This window comes from Gracilinanus agilis, chromosome 2, assembly GCF_016433145.1.
Source record: "Gracilinanus agilis isolate LMUSP501 chromosome 2, AgileGrace, whole genome shotgun sequence".
NCBI classification, from domain to species: Eukaryota; Metazoa; Chordata; class Mammalia; order Didelphimorphia; family Didelphidae; genus Gracilinanus; species Gracilinanus agilis.
The window spans coordinates 285,692,103-285,706,112 of NC_058131.1; the positions used below are offsets into that span (position 1 = coordinate 285,692,103).

Sequence of the window (14,010 nt, forward strand, 5' to 3'; positions counted from 1 at the left end):
GATCAAGGACACATGACAAAACTAGTGGAAATGCGCATGGGTAGGGGGGGCGCGGGGGGGGGGGTTGAAGGGGAAAGGAGGAGCATGAATCATGTAACCATGTTAAAAATGAATATTAATAAATGTAAAAAAAAAAAAAAAAAAAGATTTCAACCATCAAGTCAGCTAAGTTTCTGGACTCCATTTTGGGAGCAATCTCTTAGTCCCCTTCACCCATTACCCAACCTTGCTAAGAGACTCCTTTCAGTCAAAACTTATACTTTTAGAAAAGGATAGAAACAGGAAAATAGAAATAGAAGGAAAAGGGGCAAGGGGAGAATCTTAGGAGTGGGAACCACTAAGGTTCCCACCTAAGTGATGGACCCCATAGGAATAGTGAAGAGGACACCCCAAATCCCTGCCCTTCACCCCTTTCCCCAATCCCTGATTTTGTGAATAATAAAAAGCCATTCAACAGTCAGATAGCGTTCCAGAGTGCCCGAGAGACAACAAGGGAGAGGGGAACCACAGCTTGGTCCAGCTACCTCCATCTTGAAGCTGGACCACCCACTGTGAATTTAATTGATTGGGGGGAGGTTTGTGTGAACCCTGCCCTTATTCAGCATCCGATTGGGGTACCACATACTTCCTCTTATAGGGAAGCCTCGCCCTCGACTCCTGTGGGGCGGTACGACCATCCAGGTCACCCAGTTTTGGGGTGACACCCCCTTTAAAGTTTCCCAGTGTATATTTGGCCCCAGGGGAGTGCTGGAAGAGAGCCTCACTACATAGACTTTCTCTAGCTCTCTTCTATCAAACTTCAGTTTCTGGCCCTTCTTTATTGTTACAATGTTCATATTTATACAAATCCTGTAAATGTTAACCACAGCAATACTCCAAACTAGTATGTGTATATACCAAGATGCCAATCTAATCTTGGTAGGTAATTTCCTCCTAGATTTCCAGATTTCCTAGGTTCAAAGACTTTTTTGATGCTGAAAGCACTGGTTAAGGTTCCATTTTCTTACCCAGGTTTAAAAGGCACTGAAGTGGGTGGCAGTAATACTGGTTCAGCACTATAGTTATCAGCACCAGGTGTTGGAGAAGAAGTTGCAGAATCATGGGAATTAATGCTGTGCCCATCAGAGCCAGAATCTTTGGCAAATTTCACCTAAGGAAAGAATAATAAGTACAGATAGAATAATGATCTTGGTCAAACAGTCTTGAGGAAATCAAGGTAGCTTATTATATGTCATTAGTCATAACTTGTCTAAATTCAACAGAAAAGAAAGGAGATGAAGGGCAGTTGGAATGACTGACTTCAAAGGTCTCTCCTAGCTCTCATGGGCAAAGGATAGTCTCCCAGAGGAGCAGAAAACTGAAGAATCTTCTCATGTCAGACTGGCCCAGGGGAGAGAAAAATATTTAAGTTTAGAGCTGGGGGGAGTAGGGAAGGGGAGGAGAGCAGTGAGGAGAGAGAACAATATTTCAGAGTTGGAGAAGATGCCCTATAGAAACAAATAAAATGTAGGGTATCTGGTTGGCTCAGTGGATTGAGAGCCAGGCCTAGAGATGGGAGGTCTGAGGTTCAAAACTGGCCTCAGATACTTCCTAGCTTCCCGAGCAAGTCATTTAACCCCCATTGCCTAGCCCTTAACATTCTTCTGCCTTGGAATCCACAGTATTGATTCTAAGATGGAAGGTATAGGTTTTAAAAAAAAGAAACAAATAAAATATGCTTCTACAAAGATGGGAAGTTTCCTTTTTGGAATTCATTTTTCAAATTCAGGATTTAGTTGCGTCTTGGATGATAGGAGTGGAGAAAGTCAGCTATTTGCTTTTCAACAATTTATTTGTGGTTTATTGTAAATTTGTCATGTTTAAGATGAATTTGTTAACCAGTCCTCACTGCACCATGATGGTCCTTTAATTCCTCTCTAATTGATTCCCACACAAAAGCTATACTCCACTCTCCTCAGTTCCTCATCCTTCCTCCTTTCTTCTTGCTCAGCTGAGGACTGCAATTGTTTCTTACCTTCCTAAAAAAGTTAAGGTTCCCTTTCTCCTATTCTCTTCATTTCCAACCCGCTGACATCATCTCCTACTCTTTCTTCTCTTCCCCAAGTCCCTGACAAAGAGGGGTCCCTTTCTGCCAAGGCCAAGTCTTTTACATGGGCACTTGATCCTACCCCCTCCTGTCTTCTCACTGGCAGCCTGCACCTTCAATCATTCCCTTCTCTCTCCAGTCTTCAACCTCTCCCTATTGACTAATTCATTTCCTCTTGCCTTCAAACATCCTGTGTTCCCAGAAACATGTTATTAAAACCTGCATTGGACATTACTAATCCTCTCAAGCCACCTCCCTTTATTTCTTTTCCCTTTTTCAACCAAACTTCTATTTTCTGTCCTCAATGGAACCTCCAGGTCCTCTACTCTTCAGTCCTTTTCCAGACTCACACTTCTTCATTCTCTACACCCCTTTCCCTTCCCTAAATTGATGCTCTGGTGGATGGGTTCAATTCTAAAATCAATTATGTGAAACAAATAAAAATGTTGACCCATAGTGAAAATCACAATTAACATTATCATTAACATTTTTTTCATTTGTTTTGTTTACTATTCCCCAATTACATTTTTTTAAACCCTTATGTTTTGAGAGTGATAAATGAGAGTGATAAACATTGGAGGGAATGTGGTAAAATTGGGACACTAATGCATTGTTGGTGGAGTTGTAAATTGATCCAACCATTGGAAATATGCTCAAAGGGCTATAAAACTGCGCATAAATTTTTACATTGTAATACCACTACTCGGTCTGTATACCAAAGAGATCATAAAAAAGGGAAAGGACCTACTTGTACAAAAATATTTATAACTACTCTTTTTGTGGTGGCAGAGAATTGGAAATTGAGAGGATGTCCATCAATTGGGGAATGGCTGAACAAATTTTCGTATATGTTGGTGATGGAATACTATTGTGTTATAAGAAATAATTAATAGGATGATTTCAGAAAAAGAGGGAAAGATCTACAAGAACTGATGCAGAATGAAATAAACAGAACCAGGAGAACACTGTCCACAATAACAATAATATTATATAATGATCAACTGGGAAAGACTTAGCTACTCTCAGCAATACAATGATCTGGGACAATTCAAAAGGATTTAAGACAGGGGCAGCTGGGTAGCTCAGTGGATTGAGAGCCAGGCCTAGAGACGGGAGGTCCTAGGTTCAAATCCGGCCTCCGACACACCCAGCTGTGTGACCTTGGGCAAGTCACTTGACCCCCATTGCCTACCCTTACCACTCTTCCACCTATAAATCAATACACAGAAGTTATGGGTTTAAAATTTAAAAAAAAAAAGGACTTAAGACAAAGAATGCTACAAAGAAAAACCGTTGGCGTCAGATGCAGATCAAACCCTACTATCTTTTACATTAATTTAATTATGGTTTTATCTTGGGATTTTGGTTTTATGTGAGTATTGTCCTACAATGACCAACATGGAAGTATCCTTTGTATAATAATACATGTATAATACAGATCAAATTGCTTACCAACTCTGAGAGAGGAAAAGGAAGGAGACAATTTGGATCTTATAATTTCAGAAAATGTATGTTGAAAATAGTTATTACATGTAATTGAGAAAATTAAATACCTCTAGATAAACAAAACAAAAAAAAACACTCTTACCTTCTGTCTGAGAATCAGTACTATGTATTGGTTCCAAGGCAGAAGAATAGGTAAGGACTTCACAATGGGAGTTAAGTGACTTGCCCAGGGTCACATAGCTAGGAAGTATCTGAGGCCAGATTTGAACCCAGAATTTCCTGTCTCTAAGCCTGGCTCTCAATCCACTGAGCCACCCAGATGCCCTCTCCCCAATTACATTTTAAGGGGAGGAATAGCTACTTATACTACCTTTTGAATTCTAATCCCTCCCCACCGGGTCTTCTTCCCCATGACCTGCCACCTTTGCACCTGCTGCTGATTGGAGCTGGCTAGGCTGCTATAAATGTAAGTTGCATAGTCTCAATTTCCCCTCTCCTGTGGCAAAACGAGCATTTTATACCTCCCCTCATCAGTCTGCTCTCCCACTCATCATAAGGACTCTTTTTAATTTTTTTTCATCTTACTTCAAGTCTCTCCTAAGCACCTCCTAATACTTCACTGAGAAAACTGAGGCCATTTGATAAGAGCTTCTTCTTCTCTGCTCATCTCATATCACCCTGATGTTCACTGTTTCTTCCTTCATGCTTCTCTCATGGAAGGTGACCCTCCTCCTTTACAAAGCACACCCTCTCCATTTTTTAAGCTCTTACCCTGTCTTGGAATGGATATTTACTTCTACCTTATACAGTGCCTCTCTTTCTTTTTGCATTTCAAGAACTATCATTTTCAAGAGACCTTTCCAGATCTCTATCAGCTCTTTCTCTCACAAACTACTTTGTATATATTTGTGTTTATTCACTTTATATTTATGCTGTATATATTTTTATATAACTTTTTTGCCTCTAAGAACATAAGCTCCAAGAGTAGGGATTGTTTCATTCTTTGTACTTCTATCTCTATCAACTAGCACAGGGCTTGGCACATAGTAGTTGCCTAATAAATGCATGCAGATTAAGATAATCAGAAAAAAATGTACACTGAAGGAGAGGCAAATGAAAGCCTATTCAGGCAACATCCATTAGTTTTTCACTCACCCGTTTGACTTCTACCTCAAATACCAGAGTTGAGTCGGATGGAATATGTCCACTTATGCCTTCAGAGCCATAAGCATATGCTGGAGGAATAATGAGAAGCCTTTTCCCTCCTTTCTTCATACCAAGCATTCCATTCTCCCAGCCCTTTAAGAGATTAGATAAGAAATATTAAAGATTATTTGACATAAATTTTCTTAATAGTAGTCAATCAGTTGAAGAACATTTATCAAGTGCCTAATATGTGCCAAGCTCTGTGCTAACCACTAGGGATAAAAAGAGAGTCCTTAAGGAGCTCACATCCCAAATCAGGAAGACAACGTACAAACAACTATGTACAAAATAAATTGGAAATAATCAACAGACGGAAGAAACTAGAAATAATAAAGAAATAATAAAGACTTCCTGTGGAAAGTAGGATTTCAGCTAAGACTTCAAAGAAGCCAAAGAATCGGGAAGGTGGAAATGAGAAGTTGGAGAATCCCAGGCATAGGGGTTAGTCAGTGAAAATGCTCAGAGTTGGGAAGCAGAAAGTCTTATTCAAGGAAGAGTAAGGAGACCAGTATCTCTGGATCAAGGCATACATAGAGGAAGAAAGGGGTAAGATATAAAGACTGGAGGGGAAGGGGGGAAGGAAAGCAGGTAATCTGGACACCAAAAAGAGGATTTTATATCTTATTCTACAGGTGACAGAGAGCCACTGGAGTTTACTGAATTAGGGGTGACATGGTTGGACCTGCACTTTAGAAAAATTACATTGGCTACTGAGCAGAGGCCAGACTGCAGTAGGGAAAGAATTGTAACTAGCAGGTAGGTCCACCATCAGGCTAATGGAATAGTCACAGCTTGAGGGAAGCTTCTTATAGCCCCACAGCGGTTTACAGATTCAAAGAAGAAAACATTCAGTGTGGCAAAGTGAAAAGGCACTGGACTTGGAGTCTAGGAGACCTGGGTTCTTATTCTTAGCACTTAGCACACATTAAATATTGTGTGACTTTGGACAAATCCCCTGCCTATGCCTCTGAATTTCTGGCAAATTGAAGGTAGTGGGATGGGAGAGGGGCTGGATGAACTCTAGATACCCTGCTAGCTTTAAAAGTGTTTAATTCTGACTCAATGCTTTACCTTAATGACTTTTCCTGATCCCAGCTTTAATCGAAGCAACTTATCCTTGTTAACAGAAGAGTCAAATACCTAAATGTGAGAGAACTGAATTATTCAATTAGGTCCCAAAATGTAAAAATAATAAAAACCAGCAAAAGTTTTAATGTAGGCCCAAACAACTACAGAAAAAAATAGTTTGAGGGTGTGGAATAGCAATTGTATAGTTTGATTAGGCTCTTGGAGGTGCTAGTAAGCTGAATACCTCTGCCAATATTGAGTCAACACTTTAGAAAAACTGAAAAATCAAAACAATTTTAAAAAACCAATTCTACATCAACAAAAATTTCTTTAACCTACAAAATATACGGCATTATCGTAAAAGCTATACGTGTAAGAGAGGACATACATTAAAATTTTTTTAATTACATAAAAAGAAAATATTCAAGGAATATACAATCTAGATAAAGAACTTAAATGAAACTATAACAATACAAGGTAGTAATTCATATAGGCCAGATAACTGCTACAGACAATTTACTGGGAGGAGATCTACTTTAGCTTTTGATGGTCAAGAGTTAAGTTAGGATGTGTTAGAAATTGAAATCAGTTAACTAGTAGGTATAAATCCAAATCTGTACCACTTAAAAGTTATCTGTTATACAACTGCTTGAACACATGGGTTGATGTAGACATGATTGGGGATGTAGCCTCGAAACGACCACACCAATATAACTATCAATAATATGGAAATAAGTCTTGATTGATGACACATGTTAAAACCAGTGGAAATGCGCATTGGCTATGGAGAAGGGGTGAAAGAGGGGGATGAAGGGGAAAGTAAAAACATGAATCATGTAATCATGGAAAATTTTTCTAAAAAATAAAATTTCTTTTTAAAAGTTATCTGTTATAGGGGCAGCTGGGTAGCTCAGTGGATTGAGAGTCAGGCCTAGAGACGGGAGGTCCTAGGTTCAAACCCGGCCTCAGCCACTTCCCAGCTGTGTGACCCTGAGCAAGTCACTTGACCCCCATTGCCCACCCTTACCAATCTTCCACCTATGAGAAAAAATACACTGAAGTACAAGGGTTTAAAAACAAAACAAAACAAAACAAAAAGTTATCTGTTATAACAGGGAAAATACACGCACAAAAATATTTATAGCCACACTCTTTGTAGTGGCAAAAAACTGAAAAATGAGGGAGTGTCCAACGATTGGGGAATGGCTGAATAAACTGTGGTATCTGATGGTGATGGAATACTATTATGCTGAAAGGAATAAAGAACTGGAGGAATTCCATGTGAACTGGAAAGACCTCCAAGAATTGATGAAGAGCTAAAAGGAGCAGAACCAGGAGAACATTGTACACAAAGACTGATACATTGTGGCACAATAGAATGTAACAGACTCTTCTAATAGCAGCAATGTAATGATCCAGGACAATTCTGAGGGACTTATAAGAAAGAACATTATCCACATTGTTATGGGTATTATTGATCTTATACTGGGCTTGAATATTTATAGCCAATTGGGTAGTGTAGCTGTTATAGGTAAATAAAGTTGTCAGTTGTTAAATGGATTCACAGACGGTGAATGTATGGCCAGATGCAGTTTAATCCAATTCTAATTTATTTATGCTTGAGGTAGGAAAAAGGAAAAAGGAGGACAGAAACTAGGAGGTACAGATAGCATATTAAATCTATTAATCTTATTTTATAATATCTAAATAACTCCCCCCCAATTAACTCCTCATGGAGTTTCTTCTTGTCCACCAAGGTGGACCTGCACTGAACTATACTCTCTCACTAAAATATTAAAATCTAATTTACTCAACTATGCTAAAATGATGAACTTAAATTTATATTAACCTCCTTAAAATAATCTATGAAAATTCAAAAACTACCTGAAAACAACTGTCAGATATAGCTGTTAGAATTTTAACAGCCTCAGATACAGATCTTACATCCAAGTCAGAGAGAGTACCAGCTACTTCCCCCTTCAGGGAAAAGCTCTCAGTCAAAACACAAATTTTCCTCAGCTTCTTAGAGGTTAATTATACTTCTCAAAAATAACTCTCTCAAAATCAAAACCAGATCTTCTCAGAGGAAATGATCCAGCAACCTGCTCCCACGGAAGTCTGAGAGACAGGCTTAGAACTCCCACTCCAACTCTCTTTTATTCCAGGCCTCTTAAAGAGCCTTCTGTAAGGGGGACAGCGTAAAAGTGGACAAACCTTTTCTCTAACCTGAAACCTGTTTTTAATGAAAGCTAAATAAATTCTTACCACAACAACATCCAGAGAAAGAACTGTGGGAGTAGAAACGCAGAAGAAAAACATATGATTGATTACATGGTTTGATGGGGATATGATTGGGGATGTTGACTTTAAATGATCACTCTATTGCAAATAGTAATAATATGGAAACAGGTTTTGAACAACAATACATGTAAAACCCAGTGGAACTGCTCATCGGTTCCAAGAGGGGAGGGAAAGAACATAAATCATGTAACCACGGGAAAACATTCTTAATTAATTAAGAAAAGCTATGTGTTAACAGTCAACAGAACTTAAAGATTGTGAACAAAGTCCTTTGAATATAGTCACCTGTTTTTTCTAAATCTTTTTTTCTCCCTACCACTCATAATAATAACCTCATGACCCTAATTTTTATAATTTTCAGTTGATAAGGGATAAACTGCTAATCCAAGCTTTTCCTAAAATAGTTACTACAGAAGGGCTTGGGACTACTGAATATACCAGTCCAGCATCCTGTATTGGAATTAGCACTCAAACTGTAGAGCATCTATCAGGCATCAGAGGAGTCAAGAAAAAGTATCTGCCTTAGAGAAGCCTGAAGCAGAAATAAGGAGAAGTGTGTGGGGAGTGTCAATGACTTATTAAAATAAAAATCTACATCATAGTTTAATAAACTTTAATGAAATCCAGGGACTCTATCTCTGGAATGGAAGTAAAACATTTTGTTCCTCTCTGTTTTGCTGTTATCTACTTCAAAATTTCAGTCACATGCTATGGAAAATATGCTGTCAGTTAAAAGAAAAAAACAACAATGAAAAATATAGGAATTTAGCTCAAAACTGAACTGGATGGAGCTGTATATTTGGTGGCCAGTCAAACTCTGTAATTCAAAGCAATTCTGGTACACAGCATTAGCTTACTTTTAATGAACATTTCTTTTAACATGCTTTCTCAGCAAACAATCAACAAATACTTAATAAGCATTTTTGTAACAGGCACTGAGCCACACAAAAATTACAAAGACAAAAATGGAACTGTTCCTGTACTCAAGGAATGTACATTTTATCAAGAGAGACATGAAAAATATGTGTACTCACACCAAAGGATAAGGACTGGATCAGTAATTTCACTAGAACAGGGAATCCTCAGGTGAAAAGATTCCCATCAACCAATGTAGACTGGTACCTTCTCTAAAACCTAGTCTTAAAGAATTGCCTTGGACATGAAGATGTTAAAAAACTTGCTAAAAATTTCAAAGTAAGGATGAATTAGTATCAGGACTTATACCCATTTAGGTCTTTCTAACTTTGAAACCAACTCCTTATCCATTAAACCACACACAAAATAAGTAAAAACTCATTTTTTTTTTTCCCGAAGAAGACACTAACAATTGAGGGACCAGGAAGCACTTTATATAGAGGGTGCTTAAGTGAACCTTAAAGAAAAACAGGATTCCTACAAAGAAAAGGAGGGAATACACTCTAAACATGTTAGACATGGGGGAGAGCCAGTGAAAAGGCTTGGACGCCAGAGATATGGTGTCATATATGAGAAACTGTAAGGAAGCCAGTTTGGCTGGACTTCATAGAACTTATGAAGGCCAGTAGTATTAGTATAGAGGCAGTTGCCTCTAAGATCAAATACTAACTCTTGTTTGATATTTGAGGTCCTTAATAACTTGACCTTGGGCTAATTTTCCAGCTCCTAGAGTTTACTAAGTAGGGGAAGGATGTGGTCAGAACTGCATTTTAAGGAAATCATTTTGGCAGTCAGGAGGAAGATGGACTTAATCCAGCCCCACCCAGGTTCCACAGAGATAGATACAATAAGGTAAACTTGGATCAAGGATCATAAATTTAAAGATATTGTCAAGATAATGAAGTTCAACTGTCCCATTTTACAGATGAGAAACTGAAGTTGAAAATGGTTAAATGACTTGTCTATGGTCTCATTATGTAAGAAGCTGCAGAACTAGGATTTAACCCAGGTCTTCTGATTCCCATCCAGATCTCTTTCCACAGTACTACACTATTCCCTCTGAGGAGCTTTTTTAAATTCCTCAAATGCAAAGTATTTGGTCCAACTCAATTTTTTTACCCTTAATTTTTGGTGTATTGTCTTATAGGTGGAAGAGTGGTAAGGGTGGGCAATGGGGGTCAAGTGACTTGCTCAGGGTCACACAGCTGGGAAGTGGCTGAGGCCGGGTTTGAACCTAGGACCTCCTGTCTCTAGGCCTGACTCTCACTCCACTGAGCTACCCAGCTGCCCTTAATTTTTTGTTTTTCTAACTGTTTCAGGTTCTGGTTTCCTGAGATTAGGAAACCTGTAAGAGCCCATACATTCATGGACAATTACATCTCCACACAAATATATTTTAAAATAAAAAACAAAAAATACCTTACCTTCTGTCATATCTACTTACCTACTTGTGCTACCTAGCTGCCTCTCACAATTGCATTTTTTTATAAGATTGCAAAGTATCCTTTTTTTGTATAGAAAATATTGTCACAGTATTTAGATCTGTGATCACTGTCTGATAGTCACCAAATGGCTTTTCCTGAAATTATCCCGTATTTTTAAAAAGGATGTGAAAGGTAGAAATGGAGGACATGAGAAAACAATTACCATAAAATTGTTTTACTATAAAAATACTTCTACTTACAAATAGTTATTTGATTGGGAAATAATCATAAAATGAAAAGTCATTTAACAGGAAATTTCACATGCCTTTGTAAGCCATACTGAAGAAGTTTTACATATAATAGTCCTTCAAATATTTAAAGATAGTGATCATGTTACCGTTTAATCTTAATATTTTCTGGACAAAACCATTTCTCACCCCTGTAGTCATTCCTTATGGTTTCCAGACTTCTCATCAACTTCAATGCCCTCCTGTTTGAAAATGTGGGGTAGCTAGGTGGCTCAGTGTATAGAGAGCTAGGCCTGGAGACAGGAAGTCCTCGGTTCAAATTTGGCCTCAGACACTTCCTAGCTATGTGTCCCTGAGCAAGTCACTTAACCCCAAGCCTAGCCTTTACCACTCTTCTGCCTTCCAATGGATACTCAGTATTGATTCTAAGACAGAAGGTAAGAGTATAATGAAAATGTTCCTCTTTGAATATACCACTTAGATAGAACACAGTTCTTCAGATATAGTCTGGCCAACAGAATGCAAGAGAATTATTAATCTGAACGCTATTAATATTTTTTTAAACCTTTAACTTCTGTGTATTGGCTCCTAGGTGGAAGAGTGGTAAGGGTGGGCAATGGGAGTCAAGTGACTTGTCCAGGGTCACACAGCTGGGAAGTGTCTGAGGCTGGATTTGAACCTAGGACTTCCCATCTCTAGGCCTGATTCTCAATCCACTGAGCCACCCCAGCTGCCCCCTGAACACTATTAATATTGTTAATGCTGCCTAAAGCTAAATTAGATGACTTCTGAGACCCTTCAACTCCATGACTCCACAACTTTATGAGTACAGTAGTATAAATAAAGAAATTTATATTCAACTAATAAATCCCATATAGATGGGTAGCCCAGTGTCCTTTTCTTTTCTTTTTTTTTTAAACCCTTACCTTCCATCTTGGAATCAATGCTGGATATTAGTACCAAGGCAGAAGAGCAGTAAGGGATAAGCAATGGGGGGGTCAAGTGACTTGCCCAGGATCACACAGCTGTCTGAGGTCAGATTTGAGCCCAGGACCTCCTATCTCTGGGTCTGGCTTTTAATCCACTGAGCCACCTAGCTGCCCCCCTACCAGTGTCCTTTTCTTAACTGGAATAGAGATTCAGTACAGAAATATAAGTAATTTATTGACATCTTCCCTGTGTTCACACTAGCTAAGTGTGGCTTATTTTATGTCAGCATTTCATTAAGGTATCCTTAAGAACAAATACAAGGATGAAGATAATAGTCATATTTCTGATAATTTTGAAAAGTTTTCTCATTTGCCATTAATAACCTATGTAAAATGTTTCTTACCTGACCCAGTCCATGATTCTGGAAGAGCCACCCTGTATAGGCCACCTCCAAAGAATCACCAGTTTCAACACTTGGCCCTTCTCCTATACTAAGATCCTGGATCAGCACAGCTTCCAAGGAGGATATACTGTTACATTTGGCAATGCATATCTGCAAAAATGAAAACCATGGGAAGTTCAAAATGGGTACATATTTGAAATTTAATTAACAATTACTGAAAATATAGAAGTACTCTTTCCCCTACAGTTGCTTCTATCAAGAAAACAGATAAAAAACTCAAAGCTACCAAAAAGGCAGCATAGGCCCAAAGTTACTGTTTTAAAATAACGCAAAATCTGCCTGGATGACTATCCCTACTGAAAGATCCTTTCCACAGGTATTAAATTGAACACTGTCTACACTATGTGCAAGGCACTGGGCTGGAGCTACAGCTATCAAACAATTCCAACAATAACTGGAGATCCATGAAAGTGCAGAAGGGGAAGATGAGTTCTTTCTCATTAACCTGGTGTTTCTGGGGGCAATGGAGGGCCTTTTGAAAAACTGCCTATATACTCAGAAATAAAATCATTCCATTGGTTTTTATTTTATTTATTTATAATATTTTATTTTTTCCAAAATCACATGAAAAAAATTTTTTAACCTTTTAAAAAAAAGTTTAAGCCAAATTCTCATCCTCCTTCCCCCTCCCTTCTCCAATCCTTAAGATGGCAAGCAATCCAATGTAGATTTTACATGCATAATAGGGTGAAATATATTTCCATATTTGTAATTTTGTGAAAGAGAACTTGAACAAATAAAAGTGAAGAAACAAAATGAAATATAGTTCATCTCGCTCTGCATTCAGACTCCACCAGTTCTTTCTCTGGAGGCAGATGGTTATCATGAGGGATTATCCTGGATCACTGTATTGCTAAGAATAGCAAAGTCATTCATAAATGTTCATCATATAATATTGCTGTTATTTTGTACAATGTTCTCCTGGTTTTGCTCACTTTGCTTTGTATCAGTTCATGAAGACTTTCCAGGTTTCTTTCTTAAATTATCCTCATAGCACAGTTAGTTATATGTCCTTTTTTAAAAATCTATTTTTATTTTTAGTTCCAAATTTTCTCCCTTCCCTTTAGGAAGTAAGAAAAATAAAATTCATTATATGTATAATCTTTTTTTTTTTTAAACCCTTACCTTCCATCTTAGAACCAATATTATTTTTTGGTTCCAAGGCAGAAGAACAGTAAGGGCTAGGCAGTGGGGGTTAAGTGACTTGCCCAGGGTCACACAGCTAGGACTAAATAGGTATAATCTTGCAAAACAAATGTCGACGTTTCTCCCCCCTCCCAAAAATAATAAAGAACAACAAAAAAGAAACAAATAGAAGAAAACATATTTCAATCTGTACTCTGAGTCCATCAGCTCCCTTTCTGGAGGTGAACAGCATATTCATCATGAGTCCTTGGAACTGGGATTGATCATTATGTTGTATAAGTTACTAAATCTTTCAAAGTTGATTATCTTAATGATATTGCAGTCACTATGTAAATTGTTCTCTTGGTTCTGCTAACTTCATTTTGTATCAGTTCATGTGAGTCTTCCCAGGTCTTTCTTAGATCATTCCTTCCATTCATGTAAGTTTTCCTAGGTCTTTCTTAGACCATACTCTTCATCATTTCTTACCACACAATAGAATTACAATCATATATCACGACTTGTTCAGCCATTCTCCAGCTGTTAGAAAATCCCATCAATTTCCAATCCTTTACTACCACAAAAAGAGCTGTGTGGAAAATATAAGTAAAGATAATGGGGACACCAGGGATATTAAATAAAACTAGGTGATTGTGAGTACACACACTGGGGTTTATGAGAGACTAGACCTGGACATGGGGGCCTGAACAGCCAAGCTGCTCCTAACTGTCAAAGATCAGTTAGCCAACTGTCACTCTGGGCCAGAGGCTTTGAATTCAACAGACAAAGGTAACAGGA

At 38.1% G+C, this 14,010-nt stretch overlaps 1 protein-coding gene across 1 annotated transcript in view; it reads right to left on the minus strand.

Annotated features, from left to right (window-relative positions):
* FKBP15 (FKBP prolyl isomerase family member 15) overlaps positions 1-14,010 on the minus strand; it is a 99,499-nt gene that overhangs the window by 54,308 nt on the left and 31,181 nt on the right. The window contains exons 9-12 of the mRNA XM_044659699.1: positions 12,028-12,177; positions 5,810-5,878; positions 4,688-4,831; positions 1,008-1,150 (exon numbers count right to left, since the gene is read on the minus strand). Coding sequence (XP_044515634.1) covers positions 1,008-1,150; positions 4,688-4,831; positions 5,810-5,878; positions 12,028-12,177 — 506 coding nt within the window. The remainder of the gene's footprint in view (positions 1-1,007; positions 1,151-4,687; positions 4,832-5,809; positions 5,879-12,027; positions 12,178-14,010) is intronic.